The sequence below is a fragment of the Typopeltis vanoorti genome, chromosome 18 (assembly GCF_054136105.1).
Source record: "Typopeltis vanoorti isolate ZY-2024b chromosome 18, IOZ_Tvanoo_1.0, whole genome shotgun sequence".
Classification (NCBI taxonomy): Eukaryota; Metazoa; Arthropoda; class Arachnida; order Uropygi; family Thelyphonidae; genus Typopeltis; species Typopeltis vanoorti.
Genome location: NC_143566.1, coordinates 22,563,533 through 22,583,021, shown reverse-complemented (window position 1 = coordinate 22,583,021; position 19,489 = coordinate 22,563,533). Strand labels below are relative to the sequence as shown.

Genomic DNA, 19,489 nt, shown 5'->3' with positions numbered 1-19,489 from the left:
ATTTTGTTTAAAACTTTAACTGTGTTTTTCTCTAAAGTAATAAAAATGCACATTCACTGTTTTGGCATAAGGGAGATGATAAATAAATACAATAAATATAAGTTAGATAGAATGCTGAACTGTAGGATATATACATTTCGAAGAAACAGTTCACAGGGTTGACAGCAATAGGATAGTGATAAAATAGAAACAAATTTTCTAGAATGTCTGTTTATATTTACAAGACAAGTTTGTTTTGCAGGAGGGACAATTTATCTACCTCTGTAAGACCTAATTGATCTTCAGGTGAAAAATCTTTATAAAGTTCCTAACATCACAAACCAGAATTGAACCAATATTTAGCAACCAAAGGGCAAATGTCATATTGTCCTTATGACTGTGCTAAGGCAATGCTACTGAAAAACTTACTTGAGAGAAAGAGAAAGAAAGAGGCCTAAACCAGGTTCACCTTTTTGTTTTGCTCCTATTGCTGGTCTTCTCACAGAATTCTATAGCTGTAAAACTAAGATTTCAGTATGAATATACTAAGGATGTTTTCTAACTCGATTAATTTTATGAGTATGTCAATTCACAATAAAAGCAGAAAACTAAAACAGTCCATGCTCTGTCTCCTGCTTCAATGAAATCCTTCTGGAGAGTTTAACATTTTCATTTATAGGAAACACGAAGATATCCCCAAGAACAATATCATTATCCTATAGACTCTAACCAATAGTCATTAAAATTTGTTTTTTTTAAACTAAAAAATATTAATTTCTCATGAAAAAAAAAGGATCAAAAAGTAGTAACTAAAGGAATACTAACCTGAATAGTGAAGCTGAGAAGAAGACGCTCCATTGAAGCATGCTAGTACTGAAGCTAATGAGGATAGTGAAAATGAATAAACTTTCAAAATCTCGACTAAAACAAATTAGATATATGACAATGGAATTAGGAAAAGTCAAGAAGTTAGAGAAGAGAAAGGACATGAAAGTTAAACAGCACAGCACTGAAGCAAGTAAATTATTATTGAGAAATGATAACCAGGTAAGTAAAGTAGAATTATATTATATGGTGTGGTGATTCAATCATAAAAAAACAAGACATTAATAACTGTGTTATTACTTAAAGTTTTCCAAAAGAAAAATCAAAAATTTAATAAATGCAACTGAAAAACAGAAAATAAAAGAGATGATAGTTCTCATAGGTCCAAATGATTTAACTCCCAATCAATGCAGTATGAGAAAAGATTAAAGGATTGCTGGAAGAAGTGAGAGGAAAGAGAGTACTGAATTGGAATTATGAAAAATAGGTAAGATGACAAATGATTTGACGAGAAAGCAGTGTGGAGGGAATAGTTGCATGTTTTTGGATGTGTAGAGTGAGTTTGAGGGATGGCTGCACTTGAATATAACTGGTTAAGACCTAATAGAGAAAGTCAGAGAAAACTAGATCATGATGGGAAGAACAGTTCAGAATCTATGCCTAATAGTGACAAAATTAAGGAACTTTGTCAAGGATAGAAATGTGCATCCAATTTTAACTTTTGAAGTATTCACAGGTGTCTGTATAAGTGAAGCATTAGATATGAATGGATCTCCTTTCACATATAATGCTTCTTATGAATTTGTGTACAGAGATAAGATAACTTACCACTTCTGTACACAAATGCCAAGAGTATAACAAAGGTGTTTAAATTTGTTGCACTGGTGAATGTTGTGGCCTCAGATTGTAAGCATTAGGGAGACCTGGCTCTCAGAGGCAAATTCTAACTGGCATTGCATATAGTACAGTAGTGTATTTTTAGAAAGGATAAGCAAGATAAGAGAGGAGGGGTGTGATACTAATGATAACAGATGATTCGAGTCCAGTTGGAGTAGAAAGCTATGATTGCAATATTGGTGACAATTTTCCACATAGCAGTAAGTTTGTAGCTATCTGATGTGAGGTGTCTAACTAGATCAAAAATATGAGTTGTTGTTGCAGACCTAGTGGATCGGCTGCTGGTGACAATGGCATGCACTGCCAAATCATCATTAATTATCTGAAAAATGTATGGATAATGGTGAAATCTCATGAGAATAATGAATCTAAATTTATTGAGCTGTTGCAAGACCCCTAAAGTAGCATGTGACAATAGGAACTGGAGGTCAAAAGAGTATTATATCTGATTATAATGTCAGAGGGGATTTCAGTTAGACACCACTGTTTTGCATCCAGCAGTCTCCACCATTTAGGTGGGAGATGTATTTCATAACCTGGTGTGAGACCACTTACTGGAGGCCTGAAGCGGCTTGAAAACGTTCCATGTTTTGTCTCTAGAGCAGGTTTCCTGGTAGAAATAAATAAAAAATACAAAATATATAACAATCAATTAAAAAAAAAAAAACAGAAAAAAAAATCCTTGACCCACCACCCACAGTATGAATGTATACTGTGGGTGGTGTGATAATAGGTTTATTGATGCCTTCATGGTTGGAAGCCATATATATATATAAGTCGGTGACTGTGATCTTGCTGCAATTACCTAAGAAATGGTTAAGTATATGGCTGCTCCATTTAGGAAAGAAAACATGTTGAACCACAGAGCAGGAAATTATGTCCAACTGAGGAGAATACAAAGTTCAGTCCTATGGAATCAGTTGGAAGATAGAAAGTATATTGGTAGTGAATGGGAAGTATCCCAGGAGTCTTTAGAACAAATAGGGTAGAAGAGAAATAGATGTGCAATCTTATTAAGCAAGATATTCTTAAGAAAGAGATGATGTGGAAGGAATACATACTGGGGGGGCTTGAAAAAGTTTCCATAACTGATGTTATTTGCAAAACGTCAGTTATGAAAATTATATGGTGCAGACCAAAAACAACCTAAAAGAATTCTATCATTATGCTGCAAGTAAAAAAATGCAGATGGTATGTGAGTAGCAACAATCAAGACTGTTCAACAAATGAATTCCCATTTTACTAAATGCTATCAACCTAGGGTACATAACATAGTGCTCAATGCTACCTAGCAAAGGATGAAGAAAAATAGGTTAGGAGACACTAGTGCTGTTGCATAAACTAAATAAGAATTCTGCAATAGAAGCTGATAAGATATTCAGCATGGATGCTAAAAGAGTGTTCAGCTGAACTGGCTTTGCCTTTGACCTGAATGTATAATTTGATTCCCAGAACAGAGATGAGTCCACGAGTCCATTGGTCTTTGCCATAGGAATGGACTCATTAATATGGCAAAGATCGATGTATTTAACTATACATCTATTATTATATCCAGACTGGTGGTGATGATTTTGGAAAAGTGGATAAGAGCTCATAATCATTAATAATTATCGTATGATGATTATTAATATATACATGGCCATGAATCCCCTTTACGGGGAGGTATGGCACCATCTCAGTCCCCACAAATTTTATCCGGGCTTGGAACCGGCATAGCTGATGAATCAGGCCTATGGCTGGGTCAGTATTCCTGACAGTAATCCATGTGTGTGTTCACAGGACCGGTTTGCCTGCTTGCGGGATGAAAACCCCCCAGATAAACTGGTGGAAAAACCCTGCTGCCCACGCCCAAGACTGGCTAACTTGGCTATGGCTGAGGAAGATCCTTAAGCTCCCCGCGTCGTCGACGGGAATCGAACCTAGGACACTCCTTCCCCAGACATATGGTTGCGAAGTGCAAAGCTACTAGGACTAAAATAAAGCTACTAGGACATTAAAATAAAGATTGGCACTAACTATGTTAGTGCCAATCTTTATTTTAATGCCAGTATGAAGGATTTGACAGGAGACATACAGATGGTTGCTGATGATGCTAAGATAGGCAGGATAATCAGTAATGTTGTCGACATGCTCATATAGAGAAATGGATTGACAGATAAATGCTACTTTGCAATAAACAGCATGGGTTTACTAAGGGAAGGTATGTTAGACTATCTTGATAATCAAATATCTTTTAATATCTTGACTGGGAGAATGTTTATGTTAGTGCCAATCTTTATTTTAATGCCAGTATGAAGGATTTGACAGGAGACATACAGATGGTTGCTGATGACGCTAAGATAGGCAGGTTAATCAGTAATGTTGTCGACATGCAGCATTTGCAGAATGGCTGTCAGTTCAATGTTAGTAAATGTAAAGTTATGCCGTTTGGTGTGATGAGATACCCAAAGGCATATTATATAATAATGATTGCATTATGCTAGAAGAAACTGATCAGGATGAAGATCTTGGAGTTTTAGTATGAGATATGATGATGAAGTTTAAATGTCATATAGCAAAGACCGCAATTGTGATTAATACTGACATGTTAAAATAAGGAATCATTTTGCCTCTTTACGAGGCCTTATTATTATCTCGCCTGAATGACTATGCACAGATCTGGTCTCTTGGTTTCTGAGGTAAGATGATGCAGATACAGTGGAGAGTATTAAAAATGATATTGCACTGTGAGATAGTGATTAAGAGAGAGAGAAAAAAAAAATGATAATCTGTGGACTACAAACACTACCGAATCAGAGGGAAGGAGGGGAGAAAGACCCACTAACTTTTGATCCTTTACAACCCATAAGGATACCAGTAGATGGAATTTTTCATTTTGTAGAGGGCAGGAAGAGGATGAGAGAGCATTCATGAAATTTAAGGATGAATGGTCAAAAAAGGAGTGAGAACTAGATTTTTCTCTCCTAGAGCGTTATATGATTGGAGGTGGCAAGCGCAGGCAGTGCAAATGAATTCAACTAAAGGTATAACATCACCCACACTAGCTGTCATACCTTTAGTTGAATGATGGGACCCTGATTCCTTAGAAGTCTCTAGCAATAATAATTAAAAAATATATCAAATACTGCCAATGAGCTTAATATAAACTATATAAAATATGGTTTGAATAGAAATTAAACCACTGCATTTTGAAGACTCCCCCCCTTAATAAGATGTCCTGGCATATATCATGACTGGCACAGCATTTTACAGCTATGAATAAAACAGATTAAAACCCTGTTACAATCTCAACTGAAATGGTTATACTTATATTCATACAGTTTGCTCAATAGTTTTAAGTAATTGACACTATGATTACCTTTCCCCTTGAGTTTAACTAATTGAGTGGCATTGTACCACCATAGTGCCCCTGCCACACTTTTTTTTAAACTCTTATTTCCTTTACTTGCATACATGAAGTGTGTGCAAGGAAAGCGTTTCATGATGTTCATGTAATTCCCTGAAGATGCCAACTATAAAAATGTAAATTATATTGGAAATAAAATTCTTTTATTTTTACATTATGTGAACAATTCAATCCATAAGTTATATCATTATGCTGCAAAACAAATACCCTGAGGACAGGAACTCTACGATATATATATATATATATATATGTGTATGTATGTACAAAATAACCAAAAGATAATTTTAAAAGTCCACATAAATTTATGTTTTAAAAAACTTTCAAAGCTGAATAAATATGATCATAATAATATTCGATTTGTGCACTACTGGTACACGGAGACAAAAGGTCCCATTTCCATCCACTCCAAATTTTGTGGGAATCAAGTTTGAAAGTTAGTAAAATTTTACTACTTGTTATTGCTGGTCTTGACAGAGCATTTGCTGATTAGGAATCTAAACATTCTCCACAATGTAAATTATTATTCAAATAACTTATAGAATTATCTGTTTTTACAGATAATTTCTTCCAAGATATATGATATATCACACCTATTATAATTTGTAAGACTTTCTAAAAAGCCTAAACAGCTGTTGATTGAATGAAAGGATATCAATGGGATGGCTAGTGTGACAAAACAGCATAAGATTAATATGTAGTTGTGCATATACAGACCATAACGCTTAATTGCATGGCAAGTTTTTCAAAGTAAAATATGTGATTATCAGGACAGACACAGGATTACAGGCAAAGAGTTGACATGACATCATCAAGGCAAATATTGACACTATGAATATCTTCCATACACATATACGCTGTAATTTGTTTATGAAATGATATTAATAAATTTATAGTAAATAAATATATTTTTCACATCCTTTGATTTATTGAAGAAAAAAAGAGAGCATAAAAATGCAGATACTTTAAACCACAGTATAATAAATCCATTTGCAATTGTGATATCTTCTGTACTGCACTGCTGTTTCATTTTGCAATAGCTTACTGGACAAGCCTTTGATAACAGTGACTTGTTCTCTAACAGTTAAGTTAAATTTTTGTGAATTGCCAAGTACAAATAAAATGTTGAAAATAAGTTTTAACTTATATGTTCCCTATTCTTGATTCAAAATGTGCAACTAATTAGTGCAACTAGGCTTCATGCAGTTGCTTTACAATACAAAGAATAACCTGGTTACAATATGCGCTTATATGATGTGGGAACAATGATGCATATGCACTGTACTGTATTAACATGGCATGTACAGTATTTGATTTACTGTATTTACTTGAATGTAACTCACCCCCCAAAATTAAAGTTAAAAAATTGTGGTGCGAGAAATACGTAGGGATTGTCAGAAACTAAAATTTTTCAGGAAAAAACTAAATTGACATTTATAATTAAATCCTCAGTACTTATTATTATTATCATCTAACACCTCCAGGAGTCCAAAGACTCATTGAGGAAGGACACTGCTCTATATCTCCACCACTCAATCCACCAACTGACCGCAACTACAACAACATCGTCTACTGCTGACCACCATCACTAGTATTTCCACAGACGATCACAAACATGCATGCCCACGGCGGGATTTGAACCCACTGGCTGCAGGAGAACGGATATGCTAACCACTCGGCCAGCCAGGCTGGCATTATAATTTATAATTGTGCACATTATTTATAAAATAAATGCATTTAAATTTCAATTATCAATATTATCTATGCAATCTGCTGCTCACCTTCATCATGCGATATATTTGAATCTTGAGTGACAATTAGCATTGTTGCTAAGGATTCAAATTAGCAAATGACTAATGAGAAATGAAAGCTGAGTGCAAAACGGGCAGCAATGGTAGGCCAGTAGAGATAGCACAGCTATGAAGACATGCATATGATTGGTGTGGTATTTATTAATAAAACATTGCATGACTCAATGACAAAGGCAAGCCGATGATTGTGAGTTGATATGCTTGAACCGAATTCCAAAATATCTAAAACTGCCATAACAACATTCACTATCTATTTCTTAAAGTTTTTAAACTTTTTTTCATGTGCGAAACTTTTTAATTTCTTTTTTTGTAAAATAAAATAAGGGGTGCAAGATATATGCAAGGACGAGTTATATTCAAGTAAACATGGTATATCTGGAAAACATCTTCAAGAACTGGCAAATTGAAAAATTTCTGAAAAAATATTTTTAAAAAACAACTATTTAATTAACCATCATGAAATGTGTAGATAATGCGAAATTTAACTCAGCTGGATATGTTTAAAAGCATAATGCAGTTACCTGGACGAATTAGTATTAAGAAACAGTTTGTGATTTTTTTATTTTTTGTGTGAGTGTTTTATATGAATAATCATTATGCGATTAAATCTTAGTCTGTTCTTTGGAATAACTAATTTATTTTTTTATTTAACCTTCAAGTTTGTTGGTAAGATTTATACACCATCTACAAATAATTGTCCGGATACACCTGTTATTTGAAGTTATGGAACATTCCAGGTTTGTTAAAAAAATAAAAACTGGTGTACAGATAGCAGGAAGCAGTATTTAATTGTAGCAATTGAATACAGATGGTATGGCAACATGACATGAACTCTGACTTCAATAGGGGTGTCATCGTGGGCTGTCACATTGGTGGCATGTCCATACATGCCATTGCTGTCCAACTGGGGCACCAAAAATCAATGGTTGGCAATGTGATGTTCTAGCATCACTAGTGCAGGAAAATACCCAGGGCAGTTGCCAAAAATAAACGACTGACAGGGACAGGAGCATTCAAAAAACCAGCTATAATCAGCGCAGCTTAATGGTTAAAGCTGTATAACTGAGAGGAGACCTCCATATAACATTTAAAGGAATGTGGAGAACCGACCAGGGCTTCTGACCTAATGTCCAATCCTCACCTTCTCGTGGTGCACCCTGTTGGGTATCTACCTGGATACTGAACAAACGAGGATGGACTGGCAATTTGGAATTTAGCCGACCAAATTGTATTCTTAATGGTTAAACCAAAATACAAAATGATGGTACAACATGACAAAATTTCATGCCGGCTGGGGCGTTGCCTGGTTAAACAAGGCCCCCCGTTATTTTCATCAGGGAACCAGAGCGAACAGCGAAAAGTCAGCTACTGGAACAAATCTGAAAACACACCCCAACTCAATATCACCAGAGTTAAAGATCGGTACTATCAACATAAGAAGCCTGAATGGCAAAGAAATAGAGCTAGCTGAGGAATTAGATAAGTACCAGATCGACATAATAGGGGTGACTGAAACAAAAAAGACAAACACTGGTGAGATCTTTCTAAGCAATAAATACAAAAGGTTATATTCAGGCAATGACAATCAAGGAAAAGAAGGAGTAGCCATAGTATTCAACACAAAAATACGAGGCTACTCTTCTTGAATGGCAGGCAGTCTCAAGTAAAGTAATGTGGCCAAATATGAGAATGGGGAACTGGACAAGGAGACTTATTTGTGCCTATGGTCCCACAGAAGGTTCTACTAAGGTAGAAGTGGAGGAATTTTTTTAGGCTTTAGAAAAAGCAACTGACACAATGAAAAGGGAAAAGTTGGTCCTTGTTGGAGATCTAAATAGCAGAGTAGGAAATTAGGTCAGTCATAGAAAAATATTTTGGGAAAATTTGGAGAAAAGAGCAAAGCTAATAATAATGGCAAATATCTGTTGGATTTCTGCTCAGGACATGGACTGGTTATTATTAACACCATGTTCCAACATAAAACTGTGCACAAATTCACATGGAGAGAAGAGGCAAGGAATAAGAAAAGTCTCATTGACTATGTTATTGTTGATAGTGATGTTTTCTCCCTGGTGCAGGACACCAGAGTGTACAGAGGATTTGAAATTGGAAGTGATCACTATTTAGTCTCGAGCAGGATAAAATTGAATTTCATATTGAAAAGAATAACATGTAAGAAAGTTTTAAAGCCAATAAAAGTTGAGCAGCTCTCAGATGTGAACTGTACACTAAAATACACAAAGATTATTGAAGAATAAATGAAAGAGTTTGAGAACAGGAATCAAACATTGGAGATTCAGTGGCTAGCCTTGAAGAAAGCCCTGATTGATTCAGCTAGAGAGGCATGTGGTGAAGTTGTCTGCAAGGATAGAAAAATTAGAACTCCATGGTGGACACAGGAAGTTAAAGAGGCAGTGAAGGAAAAGAAGAAAGCATATCAAAAGTTCCTGGCAAATAAGTCAGCTTGTGCTCTTAGAGAATAAAGAGACAAATGTAAGAAAGCTAAACACTGTGTAAAACTAGCTAAACAAAAGTCATGGGAGGAGTTTGGCAAGAACATAGAAAATAAATATCAAGAAGGTGGCAAAATATTCTGGAGGTTGTTGAAGAAGCTTAGGAATGGAGGAAAGAGTGCTGTAAAAGGAGTTAGAGATGATAAAGGTGACATGAAAACGGGAGAAAAAGATCCTTGAAGTATGGAGTAATTACTTTGAAAAACTGCTAAATGAAACAAGCAGTGATAAAAAACACTGACCAGGCATGCAGTCAGGAATACCTATCCATACTTGAAGTAGAAAAAGCCATCAAAGGCTTGAAATGTGGAAAGACAGCAGGAGTAGATGATATTCGACCAGAAATGCTCAAGTATGGTGGTATAAAAGTTTTACAGTGGCTACACTGCATAGTTCAGAATGCCTGTACAGAGGGACGAATTCCCGATGCTTGGAGTAGAGCTCTCATAGTACCCATATATAAAAAGGGAAATAAAACTGAATGTGAGAATTACAGAGGTATTTCTCTACTGAGCGTTCCTGGTAAGATATATGCACATATACTTGAGAAACGGTTGAGAGGAATTGTGGAAGAAAAGCTTGGTGAAGAACAACCCGGATTCAGGTCAAATACAGGCTGTCAGTATCAGATATTCTCTTTACGACAAATAGTCGAGAAAGCATGGAAATATAACAAAGATCTGTGTTTAAGTTTTGTCGATTTGGAAAAGGCATATGACAAGGTGCCAAGAGAGAAGCTATTCAATACGCTACAGTTATATGGTGTCAATGGGGCATTATATGAAGCAATACTTATTCTTTATTTGAGTTGTAAGTCAGCAGTTAGAATTGAAGGAAGTACAGGAAGATGGTTTAACGTTAAATCTGGTGTGAGACAAGGATGTACATTATCCCCTCTGTTATTCATTATCTATATGGATCACATTATGAAGGAAAGTGGTATTAAACATGATATCAAAATTGGAGATGTTAACGTCAGCTCTTTGCTTTATGCGGATGATGTTATACTTCTAAATAAATCCGCTACAAGTCTGCAAGATTCTTTGACTAAATTGAATGTTGTAATAGATATGGTATGAAGGTCAGCAATAAAAAGACAAAGACAATGAAAATAGGCAGTCATCATCATCATGATCATCAAATTCCTGCCGTGTACCCTCAAGGGGTGTACAGGATATGACAGTACTACATGAAAAAATTACATCATTACTAACTTCCTATCTACAATTTTCCTCCAAATCAGTCTGTTACTTGTCAAGACTCCAACATTATCAGATCTTATATTTCTATCGTCTAAGGCACTTTGTACCGTATCAATCCACCTATATCTTGGTCTTCCTCTGGGTCGTTTTCCTGCCAACCTGACAGAGAACACTTGTTTTGCTAATCTTTCCTCTCCCATTCTATTTAAGTGACCATACCATCTGAGATTAGCTCTGCTAACAAATTCCTGGATGCTGACAATGTTAAGTTTTTTCCTAATATCCTCATTTTTAATATGATATTGCCATTGATGCCATCTGTTCATGCCTATAATCTTTCTCAGGACTCTCATATCTGTGGTCTCTAGTCTTTGGTCAAGTGTTTTACTTCTGACCCAGCTCTCAGATCCATAAGTTAAAATTGGTTTGAACACAGTCTTGTATACAGCTAATTTAGTGTTCCGACTAATTTCTTTCTTATTCCATATGAATTTATTCAATTGACTTCCCACCATACCAGCTTTGCTGATTCTGTTGTCTATTTCTATATTTAGTTTACCATCTTCAGTAAAAATCATGCCTAAGTAGCTGAAATGTTTTACTTGTTCCACAGGTTCTCCATTCACAACACATTTGACATTTTCAATGATTCTGCCTATTTTGGCAGAATAGGCAGAATCATTGAAAATGTCGACTGTGTTGTGAATGGGGAACCTGTGGAACAAGTAAAACATTTCTTTGGCATGATTTTTAGTGAAGATGGTAAATTAAATATAGAAATAGACAACAGAATCAACAAAGCTGGTATGGTAGGAAGTCAATTGAATAAATTCATGTGGAATAAAAGAGAAATGAGTTGGAATACTAAATTAGTATTCCAACTAATTTATTCCAACATACAAGACAGTGTTCAAACCAGTTTTAACTTATGGATCTGAGAGCTTGGTCAGAAGTGAAACACTTGACCAAAGACTAGAGACCGCAGATATGAGAGGCCTGAGAAAGATTAGAGGCATGAACAGATGTCATCAGTGGCAATATCATATTAAAAACGAGGATATTAGGAAAGAACTTGACATTGTCAGCATCCATTTAAAATAATAATAATAATCCAGGAATGCGTTAGCAGAGCTAATCTCAGGTGGTATGGTCACTTAAACAGAATGGGCGAGGAAAGATCAGCAAAGCAAGTGTTCTCTGCCTTTTTGGCAGGAAAACGACCTAGAGGAAGACCAAGATATATGTGGATTGATATGGTACAAAGTGCCTTAGACGATAGAAATATAAGATCTGAGAATGTTGGAGTCTTGACAAGTGACAGACTGATTTGGAGGAAAATTGTAGATAGGAAGTTAGTAATGATGTAAATCTTTCATGTAGTACTATCATATCCTGTACAACCCCTGCGGGCACATGGCAGGAATTGGATGACGATGATGATTATCAGCACAGACCATCCGTGATAAGCTCCAGAGTCCCAGTAACACCATAGTAAGCACTAATACCATATGAATAGAACTCCATTTACTGGGTTTCCATGGAAGAGCAGCACCAACAAGCCAAACACCACAACAAAGAACAGGGCGGCTCGTTTGGCCCAGTGCAAAGAGCATCCGATTCACCTGTTTCCAGTCTGATGGTGGGGTGCGGGTGTGGAGGCAGCCTGGTGAACAGTTGTTACCACAGTATGTTGTACCCACAGTAAAGTTTGGTGGTGAAAGAGTAATGGTGTGGGGTGAGACCACTAGTCATTGTCCATGGTTTCATGAAGGCAGTACCTTGATATTCTGGATAATCAGGTGCTGCCTACACTGTGGAATTTTTATGGAACAGACCCTGTGTTACTATCAAGACAACAATGCCACAAAGCTGCAGCTGTTATGGAATGGTATGAAGAAATGGGTGTTAAACAATGGCCCTGATCTGCACAGAATCCTGACCTCAACCCCATTGAGCACTTGTGGGAACAACTGGAGTGGTGATTGAGGTCCAGAGCAGCACGTCCTCGATCTGTCGCTGAACTCAGTGCTGCTTTGGTGGAGAAATGGAGACAAATTCCACCTGATGTCTGCTGCACATTGGTGAAAAACCTTCCTCAAAGGGTGCAGGAGGTGATGAAATCCAAAGGTGGACATACCCAATATTAGGCTTTGCCTGCTAGTATCAATTATAAATGGCTAAAGTATCCGGACAATTATTGGTAGATAGCATACATTGTCTATTCATAACTGTAGTTTTTAAAGGAAATTACAACATAAAGTAATATTAACTACGAAAAATTTAATTGATATTTTCAATATTTTGGCAAATTCAAATTACCATCATCAAGGAACATGGTACAATATAACTGTGAGTAATGAGATTGAAACATAGCGACCAAAAGTAAGCTGGAAGTCCTTAACAGTTCCCTTAGTTGGCTAAAATGGGTATCCTTAGCTGGTGGGCAGAAGTACAGAGGACGAGAGTTCCCCACATTTGGGGCAGTTTCATGCACAAATTTGTTCAAGTTTGGGTATTCATCACTTGCATTTATATTTGCTTCAGTTAAGTGGAATGGCCTTCTTCCAGTATATCCTATGGTAGGTATCCAAAGCATAGTAGGATAGTGTGCAACTGCAAGGGACCTGGCAGATCTTAGGGACTGTGGCTGGCTTTGGTGGAACTTAAGAAACTACCCAAACTTCAACAAATTTATTTGTATGAAATTGCCCCAGATTTGGGAAGCTATCATCCTCTGTACTTCTGTCCAACAGCTAAGGACACCCATTTTAGCCAACTAAGGGAACTGTTTAGGACTTCATACTTCAGCCTCATTACTCACAGTAGTGTCAGCATGCAAGTGTCATAATGTACTGTGTTCCTAGATGATGACAATTTGACTTTGCGAAATATTAATTAATTTTATTGTATTTAATATTAGTCTATGTAGTAATTTCCTTAAAAAAATGAAGTTACTTCATCTTCAGTGTTAAAAAAATAGAATAACTTCCTTGTATAATTTAAACATAACTGGTTTGAATAATATGAGGGTTGGCTTGCCTCAACCTGAATTGGAATGCCAGGTTAACTATGCTAAAACCGTTAACTAAATACATGAATTATTGATTTTATTGTATGCCGAATATCAGTCAGGTTAAAAGATTCCAAATAATGTTGTAGCACATCTGGTCTGCCATGCAGCACTTACTGATAGCAATTATCATGCAAGTCATGCCTCTTGTATAATACAAACCTAGCTGTCAGAAGACAAGAATGAATCCAAACCATATATTAGCACAATTAATTTAAAATAAACCCAATATTTTCATTGTTATAATATACAGTATATCAATAATTGATCTTTGATTTAAGAACCTGCTAAATGCATTTTGTGTTCCTATTCAGATGGATTCATACAACATTTCTGAAGAACAATTGTCTTGTTTTAGAGAATGTGAATATATCAACTTAACTTACTAATGGAAAAACCGTGAAATAGTACATATATATAACAGTATATAAGTAACATACATAATCTGCATCATCTTCTATGAATTTCTTATGCTGGTATATAGTCCCCCCCCCCCTCTTAAAAATAAGTTCTTTTCTACAAGAGCTATATGTTAATATAATGTTGCACTGAATGGAGTCCTCAATTTTCCTAGAAAGTGATTTCTTTTCTCTGTTAAAATAACATTCTCCCAAATATCAAAAATTATCCTTGCTTTTTTTTTTTTTGCTTGTAACTTAAGAAACTATCTTCACATAAATAAGTTTTTGGGTTCAAAAATCAGTCAGCAATATGGATATAATTAAATCTTCAACTGTTTTAAAAATCTAAATTATCATCTTCACTCAGAAGGTCCCCCTGATGTACAAGACTGGCTGTTGCATGGCGGGTCAGAAGCACATGGCTCGCTGAGTTTCTCAGCCTGAAACAAAAAAAAAAAGTGCATTATAAAACCATTTCATACCATATAGCAAAATAAAAATCACTAACTACACAAAAAAAAAAAAAAGTAACACAAACTAAAATAGTTTATTCTTTGTTAATAAATATCAGTATTTTACATGTGCATCACTATTTTATATAAAGGTTTGTATAAATAATTTTTTACAAATACAAAACTAAACGTTTTAATTAGTTTCACTGCTTATCTCCTTTCATAATGGGGAAATAACTATATCAATTCAGACAACTGATACAGTCGAAAATAGGATACTGTTAAATAAATTACTTATTTAATAAAATCCCTTGAATTATTTTTTAAATGGAAGATTAAATCAGTTTGCATATCCAAATACTTGCAATGAGAATTAAGATTTTATCTATATCTATAACCAAGAGAGAAGAGTGTGGTTTGACCAACTGCACTGCATTTCTACTCTCCAACCTACATGTTATGAGAATGAATCCTATTGTGAACATCATTATCTTTGAATACCTTTAGACAGCAGTGAAATTTATCCCTGCACAGTACTAACATACTATAGTCATGCAACTTTCTGTAGCGAGATTCACATTAAAAAGAAAACATGAACTCCATAAAAATTATTTCGTGAACAAAATATATAAGTAAAAAATGGGCTGGAACAACATCAGCTGCATTCTCAATGGAAAACCTATAGAACAAGTAAAGATTTCAGCTATTTGGGCAAAATTATTTTTAGTTAAGACAGCAATTAAATATGGAAAGAGAATAATGAAATCTGGTATTGTAGGAAACCAGCTAATTGACATATACAGAATAAGAGAAATATTTAGGAGTTCAAGTGTTTAAAATGATTTTAACTTATAAATCTGAAAAGACGGTTACAAATAAAACAGATCACTGAAGGCTAGAGGACGAAAGATATTAAAAGTTTGAGGAAAATTAGAAGACTGAACAAATGGTATCAATGGCAGCATCATATATTAAAAACATGGCTGATTAAACAGAATGGGAGAGGAAAAGGTTAGCAAAACGTGTGATGTGGCAGGGAAAAGACCTCGAAGAAGACCAAGATCTATATGGATTGATATAGTTAGCAGTGCATCAGAACACACACAAAAAAGTAAGGTTTAACAATATTGGAAACAAGAAAAAACTAACTTACTTTAGTAATAAACTCTTGTATTTCAGAGCAGTGTGGAATATAATGATTTTATATTATTATAAGAAGCTACTAATAATATAAAATCAATTATGTAATACTCTCATAGTATCCTGTATATATCCATGAGGGCATGTATCAGAAAATGATGAAAAATAAAGCAATGAATTCACATTTAAAAAATATTTCACATTTTGAGCTTTCATAATGGTGTCTGAGAGCCATGCAGCTTACTGAAAAGACCTGAGTTCAAATCCAGTTAGGATGCAAAGAAATAAGGCCTTTTCAGCTGAAAGCAAGTTTATTAGTCTCATACTAAATATATATATATATATATGTGTGTGTGTGTGTGTGTATTTTTTTTTTTTTTTTGACTCCTGCAAACTTCAGTTTTTCATTCTGAGACAGATAAACCAGCCAGAAAATATATGCAAATGATAAACATAGAAGACTAAACAGACAGGATCATCTAACCAATAGGTAAGATAATCCTATCTGGTTAGTCTTCTACCACTTAGTGACAAAGTGAAGCTATGGACTTATTTGTAATGGGTATGGCTCACAATATTTACACTGTTTAGAAATAGGATTTCTATATAGAAGAGAGATTTGTAAGACTAAGAGATGCATCACATATTTTAAGAGTAGGCTTGAGAATTAAACCCTTCACATAGTTATGGGGGACACTCCTTTGTAGAATGGAATTGCAGGATAATTTGCATTTCTGAAGTGATGATTTGAAGAAGTTGAGAGAACTAAGATACAGGATTAGGGGGACAGGAACTTGATTCACAGAGAGAAAGAACAACACATTTGCTATAGAATCTCATGTTTAATAATTAATGGAATATTGAAGTTGCAAGGCCACACACTACAATTAACTAAGCATACTGTTACTATGGTAACAGTACTCTCAGCTTATCACTCTTAGTCCTTACCATAGTGAGGACATTGACATGGAAATAACTGTTTATTGTGTAAAGCTTTGATCAGACTATGCCTAGTGTCTGTGGTGATATGGAAGCCTAGAAAGAATACAGAAGTGGGTATGTCAAGTATTTCAGAGCAGTGTGGAATATAAGTTAAGAAGATAGATTGAAGGAGTATAAACTGAAGAGCCTAGCAATGGAGGAGAATATGATCGAGATGCAAGTTATTTAGAGGTGCTTACCATATAGACACTGGAGAGATTTTTGCAAGAGATGGAAGGAATAAGAACAAAACTGTCCTAGTAAATGCACAGGAGCATGATGAATAGGGATAACAGGAGGGGCAAATTACCAGGGCCCAGTGGTCAAGACTGGAGTGATGGATTTTTCCACTGGGGGGACAAGACTTCCTCTTATCAACCTGGATGTTAAAACAGGTTGATAAGAGGTTTCTGCGATCCCAGAGAGTGTCATGAGTTTAAGGATGTGAAAAATCCAATATTTGTAATGACAGGTACTATGGCAGTTAATCAAATGCCTGCAATGAGTTCTTTGACTTCATGGTGTGTATGTGTCAGCAATAATATAGGAAAACCTTCTCTTTAACATACCATAAATAATACACGTGATAATATATTTTCTTGTGGTGTATATAACTCTCTCTTTTTTGGTATACATTGTATTCAAAGTGAAGCTCTGTTAAGCATGTTCAACAATGCTATATTTGTACATCTTACTGATCTGTATACTGAGTCACATTTCTGATGAATTTAGAAGTTCTGGAATGAATTTAGAGAAAAGAACCAAACTTATAAATACAAATGCCTCTCATAACAGAATTATATCCTGGAAATGCTCACTCAGGCATTTCTCTTTCAACTACAAAAAGATTCTGGAAGAGCAGGAGGATAAAGTCACAACATGAATATTATTTCCAATCCTCCATGGAATCCTAAGACTAATTCCAGGAAGTTGAACACACACATACCACCAAATAACATAATACCCACTCTAGCAATGTATTCCATTCGCCACCCACCAAACAAAACATTTCCTTTTCACATGACCTCTCATTCTTGTGTCACCAATTATCCTATGCAATAATTCCCCAATATATATATATACAGGGTGTTTGGGATAAATTTGACAGTTTCATAAGGAAAAAGAAAATCTTCTTTGTATCTATTAAATTTAATGAATTGACAAAAAACATTACAGGCAGAGTTAATTACAATACTATCAACAAGATTTACTCAAAATAACCACCATTAGCATCGATCACAGCTTCAATCCTGCTTCGGAACCTCGAACAAGCTGATGCTACAGTCTCCCTGGGAAGGGCCGCAAAAACTGTTTTAATTTTATCCATTAACTGGGCTTTTGTATTACTGGAAGTGCGATTGGTGTCTTTTTCAACTGCGCCCCATACAAAATAATCCATGGGGTTAAGGTCTGGGGAGTTTGGAGGCCAAACATTTGGACTGGTGAAGTCGTAGAAATTTTCAGACAACCATTTTTGACTTTTCCCAGAGGTGTGGCAAGGGGCCGAATCCTGCTGCCATACATACGGCCTACCATTGGCTACCCTTGTTATCCAGGGCTTGACTACAGTGTTTAGCAACTCCACGTAGCCATCTGAAGTCAACCTGAGGCCCTCTTGGAAAAAATGCGGAGGCATCACATTGCCTTCAGAGGATACACATCCGAAAACCATCACAGTTTGGGGAAATTTAGTCTGCATTACACGAAGAATGTCCTTTGTACTGTATGCAAGCCATCTGTTATTCTGCGTGTTGTGTTTTTGTATTCAGGGAGCATTGGGCAGCAGTCGAAATATCCTTATTTTGATGGCCGGCACGAATCATCATGATACAAGTTATTCTCTTCCATGATTCAGGTGGGTTCCAGCTATCCATCCTTTCTGACATCTTGTATATGAATGAAGAAGGGTCCAACCTTTTAAATGAAGAGAAGTGTGTGTTAATACATGTAACTTACGGAAAAATATAATTAATTATAAATATGTCAAATTTATCCCGAACACCCTGTATATATATATATATATTACCATCTTATATGTCTCAATGATATCACTCCTCCTGCTCCTATCAGCCAAGCTATGAAGACCACATTTCTTCAATCTGACTTACACTCAATATTCCAGTGTTGAGACAGTCTTAGTTATTCACTTCTGTACTCTCTCCAATGTTTCCTTATTGTCAACATAGCTAGGTGACCAGATCTGGGCACAGAAATCCAGATGAGGCTTAATTAGTGCTGGAAACAGTGGAGCTATCACCTCCTTATCTAGAGAACTACGTCAGAGTACTTTGCATTATAGCAGTAATTTTTCTGAGTAACAACTTTTGTTATGTCATGTGAGCTTCAGTTCCCCATTCACCAAGATCCCCAGATACCTAGCACCCTGCCCCTCCAATATGGCCATAGAAAATAGAATGAGGTTTATCAAAGTGCACAGCTTTACACTCATCAACAACGAAATGACATCCTCATGCTTAAGGCCAAAGCACCAATCTATTCAAATCCTCTTGTAACACCACATTAGAACTTCCTGACATTGCTCTACCTAATTTAGCGTCATCAGCAAACAACTGAATATCTTTTCTCACATTTGTCTCTAACTATATTAATGTGGCCTGAGAACATAAACCTGTGTTACTCCACTTTCATCTTCCTTTTCAGGACACTGCAGCCCATACACAACTTGTTTGCTCCTATTTATCAACCATTCATGTAATCAAGCTGCAAAATGACTATCAATTCCTATCCTGCTCAATTTCAACAGTAGTTTATCATGTGGCACTTAATCAAATGCATGAGCAAAATCCAGATAAAT

At 35.7% G+C, this 19,489-nt stretch overlaps 1 protein-coding gene across 2 annotated transcripts in view; it reads right to left on the bottom strand.

The window, feature by feature from the left end:
• Window positions 1–12,046: 12,046 nt before the first annotated feature.
• LOC150096537 (coiled-coil domain-containing protein 102A-like) overlaps window positions 12,047–19,489 on the bottom strand; it is a 404,861-nt gene continuing 397,418 nt past the window's right edge. For both annotated transcript variants that reach the window (XM_090407900.1, XM_090407901.1), the window contains one exon: window positions 12,047–14,541. In XM_090407900.1, coding sequence (XP_090264026.1) covers window positions 14,461–14,541 — 81 coding nt within the window. In that variant the 3' untranslated portion in view covers window positions 12,047–14,460. The remainder of the gene's footprint in view (window positions 14,542–19,489) is intronic.